The sequence below is a fragment of the Ambystoma mexicanum genome, chromosome 10 (genome assembly GCF_040938575.1).
Source record: "Ambystoma mexicanum isolate Mex_15411 chromosome 10, UKY_AmexF1_1, whole genome shotgun sequence".
Taxonomy (NCBI): domain Eukaryota; kingdom Metazoa; phylum Chordata; class Amphibia; order Caudata; family Ambystomatidae; genus Ambystoma; species Ambystoma mexicanum.
Genome location: NC_090932.1, coordinates 1,372,595,198 through 1,372,618,030, shown reverse-complemented (window position 1 = coordinate 1,372,618,030; position 22,833 = coordinate 1,372,595,198). Strand labels below are relative to the sequence as shown.

Here is a 22,833-nt window from a genome sequence, read left to right as displayed (position 1 = left end):
GACCCGACCTGCAGATGGAAGAAAACAGGGTACGGGGTGATTGGGGAGAGACAGAAATGTGTTTAAGTATAAGCTTTTGTGTCTGTGTTCCTGTTATTAATATCTTTTTGAGATTTAAACAGCAGAGGGTGTATTGCATTCCTTAGGCTCATTTTTCCAATCCCCAATATATCGGTCCGTCTGGACGGGACAGGTTACGGTTGCTTGTAGATTATTTCCGAGCGGATGCCTTTACTCATGCGTGCCGGAAAACCTAGAGCATTAAGGGATGTCTGTATATCTCTAGGCATGTCTAGGCAATAAGCTAGCACCTTGCTTGTAGATTGTTTTATTTAGTGCTTCGTTTTAGGGTCAAGTCATATGAGCTAGACCCAGAGATAACTATACCAAAACGAATGAAGATTTAGCGATTGACAAATTCAGAAGTTACAAAGTTCCAACGTTGAGGGGTAAGAAATTACAACAGTCAAAGTAACCCTTAAAGATACAGCCGCGGGAGCGATTCTCGCCTCTTACCTTGCGGTGTGAGGTCTCCTCACTCGCTGTTGCCGGTCTGCTGTGCGAGCTCGTTGCCAGCGCTGCAGCTTTGTTTGTTACTGTTGCCATTGGTGACGCTAGTGCGCGTAATCATGCCGGTACGGCGTTGTGCATGTGAGCGAAAAAGTCAGCGCCATCTTGGAATATCTCATATAGTGTCTTGTCCTGTAGGAGGACTGATTATAGGTAGAGCCACATGCTAATTAGAAACCACTAGGGCTCTAGGGAAGAGTCCTATGTATCTATTTGTTGTGTGCCTCTTATATATTTTAGATTTTAATAATATTTTCAGATTTCCAAAAGAAATCTCCCCACCCTCCCCCAACACCCCAGCACACAACCCCTCCTCCCCCACCCTCCAACAGCCCAGCACACAATCCCCCCGCCCTCCACCAGCACCCCACCACACAATCCCCCGCACCCCCTGCTCTCCCCCATCACCCCAACAAACAATCCCCCCCTCCACCAACACCCGTGTGTGTGTGTGTGTGTGTGTGTGTGTGTGTGTGTGTTTGTGTGCTCCAGCTGCGTGGTGGTCTCTGTGGGCTTTGGCTGCGCACTCTCACACAAGCTGGGCTCTTGGGTGTGGTGGGTGGGTGATCGTGCAGACTGCAGCCTCGGGTGGGGACACTGGCGCATGGTGGTGGCTGTCACTGGTGCTGCTCTCCCTTTGTTCTTCCAGAAACATGGTTTGCAGTGGTGTATCCTCTCTGGTGGTATGGACTGCGAGAGTGGTGTTGTCAGTGGCAACTGTTGTGCTCCTGGCGGCCTGGACTGTGGGTGAAGGCGTGCCCCTGCTTCGGCGGGGTGTGGTGGGATGCATTTTGCGCCTAGGGCTTGCATGTCGTTCCCTTTGCGGGGTGGTGGTTTTGCGGGAGGATGCACGTGTAGATGGCCCACTGCATCCTTGTCATCTGACTCATCTGGAGAGGATTGTGTGCCTGTAGGGGACTTCGGCAATGGCGTTGGGACACATTCTCCCACGTGTTTTGTCATACACAACAGTAACTAAATGGTGATGGTTGTGGCACCGGGTTGTAGGACTGATGCATGGGCCTTGTCTGGTTGCATTTGGTAGGTGATTGGCAATGATCGGGACATGTGCTGGAAGGGGGCGGTCCCATTGGGGGATAGAATTTGGCTGTGGTAGCATGGCAGGGGTACACTGCTGGCCTAGCTGTTGATTGACTTGCATGCATCTGTTCCCCATGCTCCAAATTTGAACACGTGGTAATTGGGGGTTAGGGGCCTGGTAATTGCCAATGTCAGATCCCAATGGGGCACTGCTGTGCCCCCGCCATTGCTGTGTGGTGCATGGTGCTTAGTTGTGTCCCTTGGCTTCCCTCAACGCGGCTCTGACTCACAGGGGTGACCTTGGTGTGCTGACACATGGGTGCTATGGTTGATGCTTGTAGTGGCTTCCACACACTGCCCCAAGTTGCAGTTCCCATGGGTCATTCCACTGTGGGGTGCTGTTGTAGTTACATGCAAATGGGGAGGGTTGACTCACCTTCTTCATACTGGCTGCCAGCACCCGCCTCGGCACCTCCGACACTCTCCATGACGAGGACCGAGCTGCACTTTTCATCCCACGGTATGAGGTCAAGTTCCGGTGGTGGACCTCCCCTGTGGTCATGGTGTCCTGTCTGTGCTGGGCTAGCGTTCCCGGGACCTGCACTCGCAGGCCATTCCACCGTTTCCTGCAGTCTTCCCCATCCCACAGGATGCAGCCGACTGCAGAAACTGTTCGGCCCACAGCCTGCCAGATTTGGGTGCGCTGCTGGGAGGAGGTTTTGCACTGTCTTGCACCATAGTTACTCATGGTGGGCCACGACCTCAGTCACCAACACCACCAGCTCGCCCTCTGTACATTTGGGCTTTCGCAGGTGATCTTGGGCTGCCTTGCCCCTAACCTCCTCTCCTGTGACATTTCTGCTACTGATGGAGTGTGGATGGCTGCCAGGGGCTCTGATTTTTAATGCATTGTGATTTTCAAAATGGCCACTACAGTGCTTTCTGTTCCGGCAGTGATGCGATTCCCACCGGCATTAATAGCGCGCGCTAATTGTGCCGGCGCTAATGGTGCCAGGATTTTGGGCGGTAGGCCTCTTTCCGGTGATGTTTCTGTTGGGTGCAATAAGCCTTAACGCTGGGGCCGTGCACGCATGCATGCATACTTGTGATGCAGCGCTCTTTGCGTCATGGATCCCGGCAGTAATGCAATTTCTGTTGGGTGGAAATAGCACCAGCTTAGCGCCCAAATCTTGATGAGGCCGTTTTCAATCTAATAGCACCACAAGCCCCTTGTTTTGGGTATGTAACTTGAGCCAGAATAGTGCTTCTGTTTTGTTCCCCTTCCAGCTGGATTCTCACAAAATACACTTCATTATTTGCTAAAGTTTGCCCACTGGTTGTGCGTGCTTTAGTGTCCTCCGATTGTGCCTTATAAACGGACTCAAATATTGAAATGTCAGACTTGCAATTTAACAGGACGTATTCCCATTCAGTGTGATTCTTTGTCTTGGAAATGATCTGGTGAGTGTGTGGGAACTGCATGCTGAATGTAAAGAGCTTCTGTTTCTTTTCTAGAGTTTTAAGTTCTGTTTTCTTAGGTTTGAGACTCCCTGATGTTCTATACATGTGAGGTATGAAGCGATGCATAGTCTATGCCAGATGCATGTGGACTTTTGCATTTGTTTCCTATCTCTAAAACCATAGCCTGTAGGTCTAAAATGGGACTGTCTCCTAGGCTCACCCTAAAGTCTCCTCATGCAAGTGCCTAATGAATAGGTGCATCCATGTCTCCTGTGGCAATCTCATACTACTGTTAATATTCTGGCTTTTCTCCAGCATGGGGTCTGGCATGGATTTACATGCTCATGAATATTTCCCGTCATCAGGCTAGGAATCCTCGGTAAAAGAAAAAACTTTCAATTTCACTTACAAACTATATTCCTCCTTTAAACCAATCGCTGTCCTCTGGGTCATACTATCCCCATCCAATGACAGTCCTCTCCCTAAGCCCCTCCCCTGGCAGTCATCTTCAGATTTGGTAAGCACGTAAAGTGGCAAGTGGCAGTATGACCAAGAAGAGCAGCAGAGGGGGGGGTGGTCGGAGGGAGGGGTTGCATGTGAATCCATGCCAGACCCATACGGGAGAACAATAGTTACAGGTAAGTAACTTGTTCCTTCCCCAGCTTGGGGTCTGGCATGGATTCACATGCTCATGAATAACGAATACATAGCAGTACAACATTACTCAACCACAGGAGGTGGCAAGGCTCAACAGAAGCAAGTACACAAGAAAACTGGTTGCATAGCACTGCCTGGCCGATTCTGGACTCCTCCCTGGAATTCCTGCCGATGCAGTAGAATTTCGTGAAGGTGTGAGTGGACCTCCAATTAGCAGTCCTGCAGATGTCGAGCAGAGGCACACCAAACAGAAACACCGTCATCGCAGCGATCGCGCGGTGGAGTGGGCTCTTGGACAACCGGGCAATGGTCATCAAGTTGCATGAATTACTTGATGCAAAGAAGTATGGTTTAAATAGGATGTTTTATTTTAGGAGTTAATGGTATATTTCGTCATAACTTTTATTTCGGTATGAACCATAAAAGCATACACACATTAAAATAGTCATTTTTTTTTATATAAAATCAGAAATCACATTCCTCTTAAATTACCTTAATAACATAATGAATGAGCATAACATTTAGATTTACATTTAGGTCACCTCTGCAATTATAAACAAATGCCATTCACAAAGGTCAACACTCAACTAAGTCTTTTTATAAAATGACGGACTTGTCTGTCTTACATAAAATTCAAAAGTACATTCCCTGCCTTTAGGGCACAATTCAATAAATGAAGCATCACATTTACATTTATTTTTAGGTCACTTGTGCAGTTACGTAAGAATAACAATATCATAGGATAACAATCCTTACAGGTCTGTCTTTTTCGTCCATCCCCATTACCCAATCTGGGACTCTGGGCTTAAAGTAGACCCACCTAGTAATTTAGTAAGTCACTGATGGACATCCAGGTGCAACATTAATAAAGCAATGTAATGTTTATATCCTATAAATTATATACTCCCTTATCAGTCTGCACCACCATATTGGGAAGGAGAACTATTGCCCCTATAGGCGGTATGTAGTGCCCACGCCCTTTATGGCTTATGTAACGTCAGAGAATTTTGTCATCTCCTCTGCCATGCTATTATCAGAAACTGACATTCTCAGTTGTCTGCCCATTAGATGCCAAACAGTCTTAAGGCTGCTTGAGTAGTTCTTATTTTCTTACTCCTAAATGTTGGATTCAGCCAACTCCTCCCTGGTTGTTTTATACATGGGGCAGAAAACTACAAAATGTATTCATTCTCCAGCATGGGGTCTGGCATGGATTCACATGCTCATGAATATTCCCCCGTCGTCAGGCTGGGAATCCTCGGTAAAGAAAAAATCAGTTTGTTTCGTTTCTGAACTGTCTTTCTACTATTAACCAATCGCTGGTCTCTGGGTCATATTGCCCCATGCCAATGACTGCCCTCTACCTAAGCCCCTCCTCTGGCAGCCATCTTCAGATTTTTACCGCACGTTCAAGTGTTGGGAGTCCTCGTGCTATAGCTCTCGAGCTTTTACTGCGTTTTGCGATTTATTTTTATTTTCAAAGAGTTTATTCGTATTTTTTCGGTCAATCGAGCCTCAAGCTCCACCGTTTCTACTTCTGATCAACGGGGTTCCGTTTTGGAATTTTCTACGCCCCTCAAGGGCGAAGTTTTCATCGAGTTACGCTTCTTGGAGGATTCCAGAAAACCTTGAGGCCTACCCCGTGGACATGGCCCAGGACAAAGGAAGCTCGACGCCCGGATCCAAGCTGTTCAGGAACTGCCCTGGATGCGGATTGCAGAATGTGTTCAAGGAGGACGAGCATTCTAGATGCCTCTACTGCCTTCATGAAGACAAAACGCACGTGGAGAAGGACTGTGCGTTTTGCAAGAACATGTCGGAGCAGACCATGAAGGATCGGCGGATCCGCCTCACCAACTGGCTGGAGGGGAAGAGCCCAGCGGTAGGTGAGAACAAGAGGTCCGAGCGGTCTTCCAAGTCCTTTGAGGGCGCTCCGGCGACGGGGCCCAACAAAAGGCTAAGCACCGTGAGTCCGCAGGCACCGGGAGCGCTGAACGGTTGGGCTCCTCGGCTGCCAGGCAGGGCGCGCTTTCACTGACGCCATCAACCACGAACCAACGCTCTGGCTCGGGGAAGAGAAAATCAGAGAACCCGGGTAAGCTTCTGGAGAAGCCCCGGTCGATCCAGACGGAATCAGCCGAGGGGGAGCGAGGTGGTGACCCTCACCCCAAGGTGAAGGCCTCCGGCGCGCCTAAGTCGTGAAGGCCCCGATTCACCCGGCTAAGGCCTCTATCGAGGGAGTGGTGGTGGCCCTGGCAAAGCCTGTGGAGGCTCCCCCAGTGGAGGTGACCTCGGGGCCCAGAGTTTCCCTGCCACCGCGGAGGGAATCCTCTTTTCAGCCCATCGATAAGACCCCCATGAGAACCCCGGTGGAAAAAGAGGGGAAGGGGGGGCGGTGGCCATCACGGACACGGATACAGCCTCTGAAGAGGAGCTGGCTGGAGTCGTGAAGATCCTCAACAAGAGGTTTGAGGAGGTACGGTCCCACGGGAGGGATCCCGACGAGGCGGACGAAGAGAGCGACGGCGGTGCCGACGTGGTTCCCGTGGAAGCGGAGGATTCCACTCCCCAACCATCGCGCCCGGTCGCAGCCAGTACCCGAGCCACGGGACAACTCGGGAGCCATCTTGATGGCGATCCAGGCCTTATGTACAGAGATAAGGATGAGGTTGCTCTTACCCCCAACGGACAATCCAGCGGAGCCTGGCTCGTCGGGGAGCCCTCCAACAAGCGGAGGAGAGTTCATCCCCCTCCGCCCTTCCAGCCTTCGCGGCCCTCACATGAAAACAAATGGATATACCCTTGCTATATGACAATGCTCAAAGGCAAATGTTAGATTGGACCGGTTCAGATATTTTGGGCAGGTCCACAAGTTCAAGGAAGAAGGTTGGTCTGCTAAGTGGCAGATCCAAACAAGGAGTCAAAAAGATGTACAAAACTCTCACTGTGTTCAACAAAATACATATTGAAAAGCAAAAATGTATTTGCTCGTACAGGCTAACATATAATGCATGGACTATAAAACAGTACTGTGAAATACAACAAACATGTGCAAGAACAACAATAATACACAGTGACATCAAATAACAAAAGAAAAGTGTAATATATACAACATAATGAGCATGAAAAACTGTATGATTAGTATAGATAGATTTCAACAGTTTCATTATTTTGTGACAGTATACAAATTAATGTAGATCAGTAGGTGTGTTTGTGAATAAATCCAAATTAAAAAATTAAATAGAAACAGGAGGGGCTAAAGAGCTACCCAAATTTCAAAAGAATATCCTCATTCATAGGGGATTTCCTGTTTGTGTGTATTCCTTCTAAATATGACAATAAATGTTCCAGGGTCATAGAGAAAACTAGATATCTTTTAAGCCAACGTGGCAGAGACTGAAATTACAGAAACTGGTGCAACTGGGAACCATACAAGACCGGTCTTCCCAGCTCGTGTCACGTTTCGGCGGAAATGCATGAAATTGTGTCCGCCTTCATCAGGGCTCCGTGGGGGCGACCCTGTAATGTATATGAAAGAACTCCAGTGAGTAAAATTATGGTGCATAAGGAAAACCTACACTAATACTCGAAACACCGTACTGGCAGCTTACCTGCCGGTGCTTTAAATCCTAAGTCCTCGGTTCTGATTCACTAGGAAGCCTGGGGCTGAGCAGGGGACCTCCTCCGGTATGGTCCTGCTGGGGTGGGGGCTGCGGACCTTTGTTCAGGAGGGTGAACACTACATCAGGGACTGTGTAGAGGATAACGAGAAACACAATGGTGTATGAGGCAAACGGAAAACGGACCATAATGCTACAGTGCTCCATCATGAGAAGGATGCACAGTGGTGGATGACGAAGGTCTGGCAGAAAATGCAAAGAGGTACCTGTTAATCGAGCAATAAATGATTCATTGCATGAAAAAGTTGGTGAAACACGCGGTGATGGTTCTTCCAATCAAACAGCTGGAAACTTGAAACAGATCCTGGATTAGTCAGGATAACTGGGGAAGAAAAAATGGAAGGGGGGGGCAAGGGGTGGGGAAGGGAGAGAGAGGAGAAGAAACAGGTAAGGCAGGGCAATGTATAATAGACTTGCGAGTGCAGACTGCAGGACTTTATTATGGACAATTTCATACTATGTCTCCAAGGGGAAAGCCCTGCGTGAGGTTAGCATGCAGAAAACCGCGTGGGGAACGCCATGGAGTGTTGATGCGGACTTGTGCGTCCAGCACGAGTGGTAATAATAATAATGTGCCGTGGAGCAAAATTAGTGCAACCAGCCCTAGACTCTAGCCTTACGTGTGTGGGCATTTTAGCAAAAGAAGGGAGATATGTCTAGTGTCTTGAAAGACAACACCCAACTCATGTAACAATCCCGCAGGAGATAAAGCACGGGAGAGAGGTTCGGTACCTGTGCTGGGGGCTCTGCCCAGATGAAACACCAGAGCAGGGACGAGTGCGCTGGGCAGCTTGCGCGGACAGCTGCTGAAAGTTCTCAGAGGATACGCGAGCGCTGGAAGCCAGTAACTAAATGGCAGCATCCCTAGCGACCGCGCGTGCGTGGAGCATGAGGTTCCATGACGCTGGCCAATCGTGAGGGACCAGGAAGTGCAAGCCGGAGTGAGTATGGACGCGCGCTCTCAGCTGACTAGTTGTTATGGGAATCACCATGGCGACCCGCACGAAGCACGGGTCTGTGGCCTGTGGCACGCCGCAAAAGGGGGAGAACTCAATGATCGTCCATCTAGACAGGTGATTTGAATCACAAACATGACCCCTGCGCATGATGATGTGTGACCTGGCTACAGGATGCACTCATAATACTGTATGCACACCCAGCCGGTAGGTGGGGGGGCCCATTATGAGAGACCAGGAAAAGCAGTCCGGTAGGGGTGTGCACGTGTGCTCTCGGCGGCTTGTTGTCTCATGGATCACCCTAGCGACCTGTGCAAAGCACAGGTCTGCGGCATATGGAACGCTGCACGAGGGGAAACCCTGTGTTCGTCCATCATGGTAGGTGAACTGTAATCACGTAAGGGACCCCGGCACTTAATAGTGTCCGCCTGGGGTGCAGGATGCACACGTGGTGCTGTGTGAAACCCAGCGTGGGGGAAGGGGTGTATAGGGGTGTAGGGTGGGGGGGAAAAGGGGAGCGTTTTTTTGTGGATGGTCCGAGCCACTATTGCCTCATGAAGTGAACCAACTAAAGAAGAGGCTGAAAGATCTCATTTAGACCATGGTGGTATGTGTTTAAACGGTGGATCCACCTGGATTCTTTTTTCAAAAGACTAATGAATATCAGGCCCACCTTTGATTTTCTCCACCACAAGATGTCATTGGGGGTGTGTTTCATGGTCAGGTAATGCTCCACTAAGGGGGCTGTCAGGGTTTTGCATCTAATTTTGGAGCGGTGTTCCGAGATGCGCATGCTAACTGTCCGTGTGGTTTGGCCTATGTACCTGAGGCCACATGGGCACTCGATGCAGTAAACGACATTTTGACTTTTACAATTGGAGAGATCTCTAAGAGTCCATTGTCGTTCACCGATGGGAAACGTTTTCATATTCCTGGTGAATTTACAAGAGACACAACTGCCGCATGGATGGTGTCCTTGTGCTGGGCGGAGGGTGCGAGAACTACCGTGCATGGTATCAGGTTGATACAGGGAGTGTACCAAGTGTTCTTTCATGTTTTTGGCGCGTTTGTAAGCGAACCTCGGGGGCTGTTCGTCTGGTAGGTTCAGGCGCGCAATATGCCAGTATTTATTGACAATTTTCTTAAGTTGTGCCGTGTGTTTGCCAAAAGTGACCACACATGTAATGCGATTCTCTGTGGACGAGGAATCTCCCAGCTCCGGATGGATAAGGTTATCCTGATTGGAATTGCGTGCCCGTTTCCTGGCTTGTGCAAGTAGTCTTTTTGGGTAGCCTCTCGCTTGTAAGCGAATAGATAGGGCTTCTGCGTGATGTTTATAGTCCACAGCCGAGGTACAGTTCCTCCGAATACGGAGAAATTGTCCGTAAGGTAAATTATCCTTAGTGTGGGCTGGGTGGTTGCTGGTGTAGTGGAGGAGAGTATTCCTGTCTGTGGGTTTCCGGTATAGGTCACATTGTAGGGAACCCTCTTTGTGTCTAATTGTTAAATCCAAGAAATTAATCTCGGCATCGCTATGGTCAATGGTGAATTGTATATCCCGATTGCAAGTATTGAGGCATGTCCAGAATGTCTTAAGCTCAATGTCGGTGCCCGTCCATATGAAGATTACATCGTCAATATATCGGTACCAGTCAACTGATGGGTTGAAGAAAGTGATCTACAAACTTACAGAGAGGCTCCAAAATGGAGCCGCAGCCGGATACAATCGGGCGGCCAGGCGGATTCAATGGGTCTTTGTGTATTTTTGGTAGGGCATAAAAACAAGGGGTTCTCCCTGATTGTCTGCTCAGGAAGGCTGCCTCCTTTTCTGAAATCCAGTCTCTTCTGCGTAGGCAACCGCGTCACTAATTTCCTGGCAGAGGTCCTTTGTGGGAATGCTGTAGCTATCCCTGTCATTAAGTAGCAGAAGTACCATGTCCTTATATTGTGTAATACTCATTATCACCACACCCTCTCCCTTGTCCGTGGTTTTATGACAATTTTTTTATTGATCTGAAGTGATGTCAAAGCTCTTCTCTCTGCTACGGTGAGGTTGTGTCTAGTTCGCATAGTTCTGGTTTTTAGGCGGTCAAGATCCGCTAAAATGCATCGTTCGAAGGTGAGAAGGTCATGGGGGACTTGACAGCCTTCATCCCGTTCCCCTGATCCTAGGGAGGACACGGGAACAGAGACGGCCACGACCGGGACGGATGACGACGGTGGTGACAACGGGATGGGCCTTCCATCACCACCCCCTCGGGCCTCCCCGCCCGACGAAATTGGCTCCTTTCACGCCATGATTGCCGGGGCATCCGAGCTCTTCGAGCTCTGCCCCGAAGAACGGAAGAAGGAAGGTTTCCTCTATCAACGCGTGAGGCCAAGAGGAAGACGGTCCTCTCAGTCCCGTTACTTGACGACATCTGGGACGAGGGACTGTTGCTCCTGAAGAACCCGTCCACGACCCCTGCCAAGAGAGACCGGTACGAGAAGAAGTACCGGATCCCAGATTCTGCCCCTCTGTGCCTTAGGGCGCAGCCGACCCTTGATTCGGTCATCTCGGCAGCGAACAAGAAGAAGGCGGCAGTGGCTACGGCGAGGGGAAGAAACTGGATGCCATGGGGCGTCGGGCCATCTCGTCGTCGGCGACGACGACGATTAAAGCGGCCAACGCCCTAGCGATTGTGGCCCGCTACGACAGGGAGCTTTGGTTTAAGATGGCTCCTCTGCTGGACTTCCTCCCGGACGACAAGAGGGCGGAGGCCCTGGAGATCCTGCAGGAAGGCGAGGTGGCATTGGACCACGCCATAACGGTGGCCACGGACATTGCTGACACCGGTTTCCGCCAGTTGGGCAACAGTGTTTGTCTTCGACGGTGTGGTTGGCTCAAGGCGACCGACTTCCTCCAGGACGTGCAAACCAGAGTTTTGGACATGCCCTTTGACGGGAATAACCTCTTTGGCAAGACAGTGGACGAATCACTGCAGGCCATCAAGGCCGACACAGAGATGGCCCGGGCCTTGGGGGTTTTGCAGCAACGACAGCCGCACTTTCTGAACTCCGGAGGCAAGCAAGGTGCCGGCAAAGGATTGGGCGGCGGCTCCTCGACATACCGCCAGGCGGCCCGCTCCTCGTCGCAGGAGGCCTACAGAGGATGCGACAAGTAAGGAGGATCTCGTCGGCAAGGCCGCCGCCAAGCAGGACTGAACAGGGCCGTAGCATTGGGCCCCAACCTGAGCACCCCGAAGTTCGTCAGCGTGTGGGAGTCCATCTCTACCGACCGATGGGTGCTGGATGCCCTGGCCCGCGGGCACACTCTCGAGTTTTTAAAGAAGTGCCCCCGCATTCCACCCGTGGCCAGGAAGGAAAACCACATCCATCAACACCTGCTGGAAGTAAGGGCGATGCTGAAGAAAGAAGCCATCAAGCTCGTACCATAGAGGCTCCGGGGCTCCGGAGTGTACTCTCGACACTTTCTCGTAAGAAAGAAGACCGGAGGTTAGTGACCCATCCTGGACCTTCGTCGGTTAAACAAGTACATCAAGGCCCAGAAGTTCCTGATGGTCACCGTCCAGCACATGCTGGGGCAGCTGGAGGAAGGACACTTCCTGTCGTCGCTGGACTTGGAGAATGCCTACTTTCACATCCCCATTCTAAAAGGACATCAAAAGTTTCTCAGATTCGTAGTCCAAAGACGGCACTACCAGTACAAGGACCTTCCTTTCGGATTAAAGTTGGCGCCCAGCGTTTTCACCAAGTGCCTAGCACCAGTGGCTGCGCCTGCAGGGGATCCACGTCCACCCCTACCTGGACGATTGGCTCATCCAAGCAAAGACGAGCGAACTCGCCGTCGGGCACACAGCAAAGACCGTCCAACTACTCACGGATCTGGGATTCTCCATCAAATTCGCCAAATCCCACCTGGTTCTGTCGCAGGTCGCACTGTTTCAGGGAGCCAAGCTCAACACAGTTGCACGACTGGCCTCCCCGTCGGAGGAAAGTATGAAGGCCATCATGGGAAAGGTGCAGCGGCTGTTGGCCCTGGACGTGGCCAGGGTGAGGTCCATCAAGTCCCTTCTCGGCATGATGTCCTCCTGCATCTTCCTAGTGCGCCTGTGCAGACTGCGGATGCGGCCGCTGCAAGATTTCCTCGACGCCCGTTGGATGCAAGCGGCGAGCAGCTTCGAAGACAGGATCTCGCTCAACGAGACCTTCCGCCAAGCGATCCGGTGGTGGGGCACCTGCGCGCATCTGGCGGCAGGTATGGACGTCCAAACCCCAGCACATCAGGAGACGGTGACGACGGACGCCTCCCTGGAGGGATGGGGAGCGCACACCAGAGATCTCCACGCAAGAGGCCTTTGGCTCCTGGAGGAGAGATCACTCCACATCAACGTACTGGAGCTCGGCCCCGTATTCTGGGCCCTCAGGTCGTTCCTCCCATCCCTCAAGGGCAAGGTGGTGAGGATCTTCACTGACAACACCACCATGATGATCCACATCCGGAAACAGGGAGGTACCAGATCCCCAGCCCTATCAAAGGAGGTGCAGGATCTGTGGCACTGGGCCGTCGCCCAAGGGATGTTTCTGGTACCCTTCCACCTGGCAGGAATAAAGAACACCATTGCCGACTCACTCAGCCAGCAGCTGCGCTCGTGCCACGAGTGGGAACTGCGACAGGATCAAGTGGATCTGCTATTCCAACGATGGGGCAATCCCCAGATCGATCTATTCGCGACAGCGACGAACACCAAGTGTCAGAAGTTCGCCAGCAGGTTTCCCCAGCCGGGGAGCATGGGCGATGCCTTCTCATTCCCCTGGGACAGCCTGTTCCTGTATGCGTTCCCACGTTGCTGCTGCGACTCATCAACCAACTCGGACGGTCCCGGTGCAGGATGATCCTCGTCGCACCGGCGTGGCTGAGACACATCTGGTTCCCGGACCTTCTGGACATGTCAGCATCCTCTCCAGTCAAACTGCCGAAGGACACGGATCTCCTGGCCAGAGAAGGAGGCGCCATCCTCCACCACGACCCGGAGTCGCTGAACTTGCAGGGCTAGCTCCTGCAGCACTAGAGTACGGAGGGTACGATATCCTGGCGGACTGCAAGGAGGTGCTTGCAAAGGCCAGGGCGTCCTCGACTCTCAAGTGCTATGGACATAAGTGGAAGAGGTTCTCTGTCTGGTGCCGTGCACAGAAGATTAACCCTCTGCGGATTACGGCCCCCCAGGTGCTGCCGTACCTACTGTCGCTGGCCAAGGCGGGGCTAGCGCATGCCTCCATCAAGATACATCTAGCGGCGATCTCCCGCTACACCAGAACTCTGGGGCGATCATCTCTGTGGTCCCATCGCCTGGCGAAGGAGTTTATGAAAGGGTTGTTCCGATCATTCCCGCCGGTGAAGGTTCCAGCCCCGGCGTGGGAGCTCAACGTGGTGCTGAGCAGGCTCATGGAGCCTCCATTCGAGCCGCTGCATTCGGCACCGTTGAAGTTCCTCTTGTGGAATACTGCGTTTCTTGTGGCCATCACCTCCGCACGACGAGTGGGAGAGATCCAGGCCCTCTCCTGTAAACCTGCATACCTGACTTTCCACGAGACGAGGGTGGTGCTGAGGACACACCCCTCCTTCATGCCCAGGGTGCCGTCGGACTTCCATCTCAACGAGCCCTTGGTGTTACCTGTTTCCTTCCCGTCGCCTTTGAGACGACTTTGCACTCACTGGATGTAGCTAGAGCGCTACGTGGACCGCACGAAGAGCTTTCGGAAGACATCACAACTGTTTGTGAACTTTGGACCTGTGAACCTAGGTAAAGCCCTCTTGAAGGCTTCCATTTCCAGATGGCTCTCCAGCTGCATCATGCACTGTCACCGGTTGGCAAACCGACCGTTGCCCGGCGTCCGAGAGCCCATTCGACCAGAGCGATCGCTGCTACCACGGCGTTCTTGTCTGTCGTACCCCTGCTGGACATCTGCAGGGCTGCTATGTGGAGGTCGACGCACACCTTCACGAGATCCTACTGCGTCGACCGGGATTCCAGGGAGGAGTCCAAGGTCGGCCAGGCAGTGCTGCGCAACCTGTTCGCCTGAAGGAGGGCCTGGTGAGGAGGTAAGAGTTGCTTAATGTTGAGTTGATGAAATGCTTAATGTTGAGCCTTGCCACCTCCCGTGGTTGTGCCTGTGTGTACTGCTATGTATTCTTATACTCATGAGCATGTGAATCCATGCCAGACCCCATGCTGCAGAAGGACCAAGTTACTTACTTGTAACTGTTGTTTTCCAGCATAGGTCTGGCATGGATGCACATGCGAACCCTCCCTCCTTCCCCTCTGCGGCTCTTCACTTAGTCCTACTGCCACTTTACGTGCTACCAAATCTGAAGATGGCTACCAGAGGAGGGGCTTAGGTAGCGGGCAGTCATTGGCTGGGGGCAGTATGACCCAGAGACCAGTGATTGGTTACTAGTAGAAAGACAGTTCAGAAACGAAATAAATTGAAACTGATTTTTTTCTTTGCAGAGGATTCCCAGCCTGACGACGGGGAATATTCATGAGCATGTGAATCCATGCCAGACCCATGCTGGAGAACAACAGTTATAGGTAAGTAACTTGTTCCTTATTCCTGCTCTTGAATAAAATATGGACATTTTGTGGAATTGCCTCCCCGCCAAGCACCTGTGAATGTTCTGATCGGCAAAATACCCAGCCTCCTTTTCAATAGCCGGGTCCAGGCCTTTGGTCCCAATCTATCTAAATGGGGTTCATACCCAGTGATGCTTTTCAGCCCCAAGCAATCCTTTTACAAACGGGGAACGCATTGCTTCCTCCCGTATTTTGTAAATTACCCAGCTGTTGTATACCTTTTTTTTAGTAAGGTCTTGACTCGCACACCATAACAACAAGGATTGTTCCATAGCTCAGATAGCGGTGAATTAGTCAATATGGATCTGACATAACTGAACCACCATGATACGCTTATTTACCTAAAAATATCCTACTTGAATTGAGACTTAAAAAAAAATGTTTTTCCTAACTTCAAAACGTAGGGGATAAAGATACTTCAATTTCAAACTCCTATCTAACTCCTATTTAGATTCCTGGATGCAGGTCATCTGCAGATTTGCTTTCCAACAAGTAACGCTATTTGGTAAGAATTTACAGTATTTTTGCATTTTAGTACTAATGTGGTTTACACTCTCACGATCTGATTGCGCCTTTGCTGGACAATCAGGGTATTTCAGGGTATTTGAAGATGTGTGCAACAGACATACCTATATTATACAATTGTCATTTTTTGCCTTTGCCTACCTGTAAAATCAAAACGTTGCACACTGTTGCAAATCATCCTTCTCTACTCATCAGTAGAGCAGTTTGGAATGGAATGGGTGTTTCCTTAACCTATTTGTTCTTCACATGTCATTGATGTGGAAGTAAAATTTCTTAGTGGCAAATGCTACTTTACTTTTTTTGTCTTCCAGCGCACTAACACGTCTTTTCAGAGGATCGAAATTAGGATTTGTTGACCAGGAGCAAAAAGCAGCTCCTGGGTATCTGGCATCATCCGTTAGGCAGGACCTACATCTGGGGAACTAGGAGCTAGTACATACTGCACAGCAAATCTAACTTGTGTGCAAGATGTCCCATAGGTGGGTCCTTTATTCTTTTTAATGCACATTCCCAAACGCTCACTAATAAAAAAAAAAATACCTAGGTTTGTTTGTATAGCATAACTTGCCTGGGTAGTCAAAGGTAGCTCCTGGTAGCTGCTGGTTACAAACTAACTAGGATCCTTTTTGCTATAACCAGGAGCAAAGTAGCTCCTGGCAATTTCGAACCCTTCTTTTGTTTGGTGAAATGTAGAACAACTTTGAATAAAGGATGCTTAATGGTGAAATGCAAGACTGGTTTGGAGGCACACAACACCTAATGTGGCTTATTATTCACTCCTACTTTATGCATATTAAAAATACGTGTTCTTGCTTTTTTTATTGCCTAGCATATCACACACAGTTGTACATTGTAAATGAGAGCAAAAAGCATACACATCAGTAGTCTGTGCTATTGCCTTGCTTTCTTCCAGTCTTGCACATCCACTCCCTACCTCAAACTAAAACCATACATGACCGATTTCGTCCTAATCGGTCCCCCTGCTAAGCGACCACTTGTCCAACAATGGTTCAATGATATGCACCTAGAAGGGTTTGATCCTCAACTATCAGATTCAGCAAAATAGTCGGGCTTCACCATGGACAGCAGCCTGTCCTTCCAGAAACGCATAGCCGAAAGGCCCAAACAGCCTGGTTTCAAATGTCCATCCTTTGCAAAATCGAACCCTTCATCCTGCTGGACGTCTTTTGTACCGTAGTGCAGGCCCATGTTGCTTTGTACATCGATGAGTGGAAATGCCCACCTAACGGGGCTTCCAGACACTTTTGTCTCCCCTAAAAGTAGTCCACCACGCTGCAGCATGTTTTATTATGGTTGAATGGAAATTTGACCCAATCCTATGTGAACTGCATTGAATTCTGCTCCAGGCCAGGATACTGTTGAGAAATGCATGTATTGTCCACAAAACAGACACGAGGAGCACAACAGTGTACCTGGAAGCTAAGCTCCACACAGCTGGTGGCACACGCACCTTGCGCAAGCAAATCGACCAGCTGGCTCAAATCCCAACCTGTCCGCAAAGAGAGGACCCGCAAACAACCCTTCTCTTGTCACACACCCACTCTCTGGAACTCATCCCGCTATTGGCTTGAAAAGACCCCACAATTCTGCAATTTCGCGGATCTTTCAAAATCTAGCTTTTTCAACAACACCAGACCAAGGACTAATTCCAATGGTCACACCACAACTCAAAGCACTGTGCTACTGTTACAACTGGCTTCCTACACTCTGTACAGTGGTCTGATGTTCTCGAGCTAGGTCCGTGCTTTTTATACAATACAGTAAAATAATCTAATTCTGCACCAATTTGTTGCCGTACTCAGTGTTTCAGTTTGGATAGTTTGGCACCAGTGCAACCTGGATAAACATGTATATTTTTCACTTGTACATATGATGATCTTCAATAATGTATGTACTCTTTGTATTTCAGAATAATGAAGACCGAATGTTTAATCAAGCCTATTCTGATGGCAGCTCTTCTGAAGGGATTGCTTGGCAGAGACATGCTACTGTATCTGATAAAGAGGGAAGACTGAGGAAACAGATTAATGCTTCTGAACATAGGAGTTTGTCTTTTCGGAGCAAACCGTCTATGTCCCATCTGAATTATTATGACGAAAGTACAAAACAAACCATTTCTTTAGAAAATGAAGGCTTAAAAACTGTAAGAACTACTCTTATTGACCACAAAGTTAAACAGTGCACTGTTGCTGATGCACTTTCTGTGACTGACAGTGAATTTATGACAAGTGGTATGCCTGTAAGAAAGTCTGTTTTGGATTGTTCTGCACATGAAAGAGAAACGCAGATAAAAAATGAGCTAGTGGAAAAAATTCTTTTGAGGGAAGAGTATTGCAGACGCTTGGTTGCTTCAGACCATAACAAACAGCATGACATATCTGTAAAACATGTGCCTTATTATGTCGAAGGGAACAGACATTCAGTTCCACTAATGCAATGTACTTTAAATGAATACAATGAAAGTTCTTCCAATTATGAAGACACTAAGTGCCAAAGAGTAGAGCCGAAATATGAAGTCATTCAAATGATTGGTGAAAGGGTTCTGAGTGAACCGATCTCCATAGCCCCAGAAGATAAAGCTGTGACACTGAAATCTCGAAAATCATCTTTTCATAATAAAGGCAGTACAAATCCAGATGTAAAAATCCAGACATTAGATGCGCCTTTTAGGTTTTTGGGTAAAAAAGACAATCAGTCCAATGAGGCTACTTCTGTTTCAAAAACAAAAAACATAGCAGAAAGTACACTAGAGAAACAAACTTTTTTGCAACATCAGGCAGATGAAGGCTGCGAGCAGAAGGATGAAGTGGCCCAAATGCTTTTAAAAGAGACAACATGTGAAAAAAGCATAAACTTGACTAAAGTTCACAATTCATCAGGAAATGCACCTGATGGTAAAAGAGAGCTCAAAATAAGTGAAAGTAGCCAGTTTGCGGGCGTAGATTGCACAGTTTCAAAGAGTGTTTATCCACGAGATGAAATAGCCAGCACTTTAAATCCAAGAGACACGTCTGATGCAAAATCATCCTATGCAAATTCCCGTAAGAGTAGGATTTCAGGGTATGAAAGTTATACTGTTAATGATATCTTCTCTAACAATTACCCAAGGACTGAAGTGATAGCTGTTGATAAAGGAGAATCCAGAATGTTTGGGTTAAAACAATATCATGACTCCAGTGAAATTAATAAGGATGAGGAGGATAGGACAAGGGATGAATCAGAAAACAAATTGAAAGAGTCACAACTGGAAGGCAAAAATAAAAAAACTGATTTTGCCATTTCAGACTTGAAAATGTCAGAAAGGTGGCGAAGGAAGACTGCATCTCATGATATTGCAGACAAGGTTACAAAATCTGAGCTCACTTCCCCTAGTTCCAGGGGCCATACTCGCATGACCGATTCTTTTTTGCCTGTTGAATCTGGGATGGCAAAAAATGAGAGTGAAACAAGAGAGGTTACAGGTGCAAGTGTGGGGTCCGAAAATGAACCATCTATCCGAGGTGAATGTAAGGATACTTTACTAGAAGCAAACGCCACCTATTTTGCAGCTTCACGTCGCATGCCCGATTTAAAAAAGGAATCTTATTTTGAGAACTCCCAAAGTGAAATTAGTAAAAGATTAAGTCCAAATAATCCTGTTTCTGGGATTTCAGAAGTCTATTCTTCCACAAACAACCCAGCATTTTTGCATTCATACCAATATACAGAACTACACAATAATAAGGATGTATCATGTGATACATATTCCTTCCAGAAGAAAGCTAAAGAAGAAAATGAATTTTTTCAAAATCTTTCCAAACCTGGCATGCCAAATAAAAACCCATTTCTTGATGAAGATAATCATAGGAGACTGACCCGTAATAAAAGCACTGGTAGTATAAAAGAAAATTTAATAGCTGCTGATTTATTTAAAGGACGGAAAGAAAAATTCAGCTATAACATTGAAGAAAAAAGGTGTTCAGACCATGGACCACATAGTCGCCCGATGCACATAGACATTCCAAAAGCAATGCAAAAGATATCTGATGGGAACAGGGATAATGTAGTTCAAGTTAAGCCAACCGATAGTTATAGATCAGGTATCTTGGATATTGATGCACTAATGGCAGAATATGGCCAGAATTCCTCTAGGGAGAGTGACCTGAAGGACAAGCAGTCTAAATTAAGCAAAGACCGAAAGACTGTTCAGAGGGAAAAATCAAAGTCTCTGCGTGTTAAAAATGAGGCTACCAAGCATAGATGGGATGATCAGATAGAATGTATGTCTGCGCCTACGTCAAAATACTTTGCGGAGGACAGTAAAAATGTAGATATTTATAATAATGAAATCAACTCGCCCAGAGATTTGGCTTCAGATGTTTTTAGTGGTAAACATAACAGAGGTGCACAGTTAGATCCCCTTGATTGTGTGAGGCAATATAGTCCTTCGAATAAATCTAATTCACATGCAGTATACAAATACAAGATACCTGTTAAAATAAATAATGAGGAATGTGTAACTGGTACAATAGAAGTTGAGCAAAATACTACAGAGTATGTACCCAAGCCTATCTATGATGTTGGTGTGGATCTCAGACAAGAACTGTTTGAGAAATCTGATTCATCCAGAGTGACATTGGAAACCCAGCAGTGGTGTCCTAAAAAAGGTGCATTCAAAAGTAAGTCTAAGAGTAATGCATCCAAACATGTGGACCAAAGCTCTTTAGCGAATACAAATGGTGGTGATGCATTTATGGCACTTAAAGCTGACTTGAGGAAATTTAAAAACAGTTTGAGTGATTATTCCTCTGATTCAAAATCATCGCCTTCAGCTAAATTCCTGGATTCACATACTGAATGCAAGAATAAGGAAATGACCAAAGTGAATAATAAGCAGCAGGAAACTGATGTTTTGGCAGTTCAGCATCATATTACAGACAATGTGTCCAAACTTAAAAAACCTGTTGATGTACTCAAGCCAGATTTCAATAAGGATTCCAGTGCTTCCAGGAAGACCTCTGACATTCGCTTACCAGTGGCATTATCAAAAAAGCTTCCATTAAGTGAGAAGTCTGACAGTATTAAACACAAACATGTCGACCAGAGCTCTTTATCAAATTTGGAGGATAAGAATAATTTGTTGGCACTTAAAGCTGACCTCATAAAATTCAGAAATAGTTTGAGCGAATATTCTTTGGATTCGAAACCATCAACGTTGGTAGATGGCAAAACAGCTATCACAGGGGAATCTGTTGCAAAGCAACAGAAAGAAAAGAAAAATGCACAACGAAAAGAGAGGCACAATTTACAGTCGGAATACATTGAAAGTCGTGTGGCGAACAGGCGCTCCATTTCATATGCGCAGTCGTCTACTGATCACCAAAAGGTAAGGAAAATAAATAAATAAAATGTGTCCTGTCTGTTGATGTTCATTTGGAAATGATTTTCCAACTTAAAACCGTTGTGGCTAAGCATCATTCACCTCGATTGTTTGGGCTGAGCATGCAATTTCCGTTCATGGTTACTAGATTGAAATAATGAATGTTTGTGTCAAATTTTATTTCAGATCGCAGATGACAAAACCATCTGCACAAAATACGTATTTATTAAATGATTAACTTGAGCTGCATGTCGAAGTGTTTTGCCGTATTAGAAATTGCATACCATGTCAACACTTGAACAGCTGGATGGAGTTACATGGCTTGAAAGTTGGCACTTTGGGTTAGCAGCACTGTGCTACGTCGGCTTCCTTTCAGTCTGCCTTCCTAAAGCTTAGTCTTCCTTGAATTCACAGCCGAAGTGTCTGAAAAACAGTGAGAACACCTTTTTAGTTTTGACTGAAAGGTAAAGCCACCTGTGGCTAAAATACTTGTTAGTTTTAGAGTTCTGTAACGATATAGAATTACTATGCTTGGTACTTTAGAATGGATTGGGCAAAAACACCAAATAGGGTCAAAAATACTTTGTTGTAAATTCCTATGGGAGCCACTTTGAATAGGTGCAAAAAATCACAACCAATGATTTAGTCAACAGAAAACATTTGAAATCGTAAGGTCCAAGTTGGAAACAGTTAGAGCTATTTCACACGTGTAAACCTTTCAGATTTTTAAAATCACGGCAAACTTTTCATTGCGCGATATTCGCGATAACTGGAGAATCGCACTGTTTTGAAAAGTTTTGGGTTCTATGGATAGCTATGGGTGTTGGGTACAAGTAGGAGTTGAAATTTCGTTTCTATCACACAAACTGAGGGCGTTATAGAAGTTTTAGTAAAGGTCGTTTTTGCAAAATAGGCGCGAGAAAGGAAAACAGAAATGCACTTTTGAAAATGACAAATGGGTTTGCTTACACTAGAGGATGACTATGAAAAAGCGAATACCACACAGGGATCTTACAATCACTTGATCAGGGTGACCCGCCTGCTAAGGAAACTCTTGTCGTTCTTCAGATGAGAAAAGGGTCAGCGCAAAGATGGTTCTAACAAAACTGGTTCTGAAGGAAGAGAGGATGGGTTTGAGATAGGGATAAGACAATGCAAAGATACTATGGGCCACAGTTCTTCCTATTAATACTCACAGGATAAGTTTTTAAATTGGACTGTCGGTTCTGGTCATGGATTGGGTCTGGTCTAGGAAAGACAGCAGATCAGGCGGGGTACTGGATCCTCTAGGCCGGTCGCCGGATTGGCACAGGGTCTGCCCTCCTAGTCTGTGGGTATTTTAATCCGCTGGATGGCGAGTTTCTCAGCAAGCCTAGTGGTGGCAAGCCAGAGGATTTCAGGATACTGGTTTAAAAGGCCTCCTCACACCACACAGCACTTTACTGGGTGGAGAGAATATATTTGAGGATTTGGGCCTTGCTGGAAATCAATGGTTCTCTACTGCTGGCAAGAGATTTGGCATCTGGATCTGGAAGAATATTAAAGCTGGATGGAGAAAGCTGGATCAGAGTGCTTCGCTGGAATCAGGAAAGTGGCTGGATCAGTGATTGAGGGCCTATGTGTTGTCAGCTGTCTCTATTTATGCATTAAAATGAAATCACAAAGGGGGTGTATGGGCTGGCTTAGCTAAGCTTGCCCTTGTGAGCTAGGATAGGACCACACTTCATCTCCGCCTTGCAATTTGAGTGATTGGATCAAGGCCGGAGGATGTCACCTTTTAAGATTTGCTTTACAATCCTCGGAGACCTCCCTTTAGCCACCTGTCTCAAAATCGGATTTGATACTAAATATACATCTCTACATTGGTCACCTTTATACAAATCACACACAAAGATGCCATATTTTATGCAGCAGCTATTCCCCAAAAC

General features: G+C 47.6%; 1 protein-coding gene across 3 annotated transcripts in view; it reads left to right on the top strand.

Annotated features, from left to right (window-relative positions):
- Window positions 1-22,833, top strand: part of KIAA1671 (KIAA1671 ortholog) — a 1,398,419-nt gene that overhangs the window by 732,292 nt on the left and 643,294 nt on the right. For all 3 annotated transcript variants that reach the window (XM_069619385.1, XM_069619384.1, XM_069619386.1), the window contains one exon: window positions 17,456-20,911. In XM_069619385.1, the coding sequence (XP_069475486.1) occupies window positions 17,456-20,911 (3,456 nt within the window). The remainder of the gene's footprint in view (window positions 1-17,455; window positions 20,912-22,833) is intronic.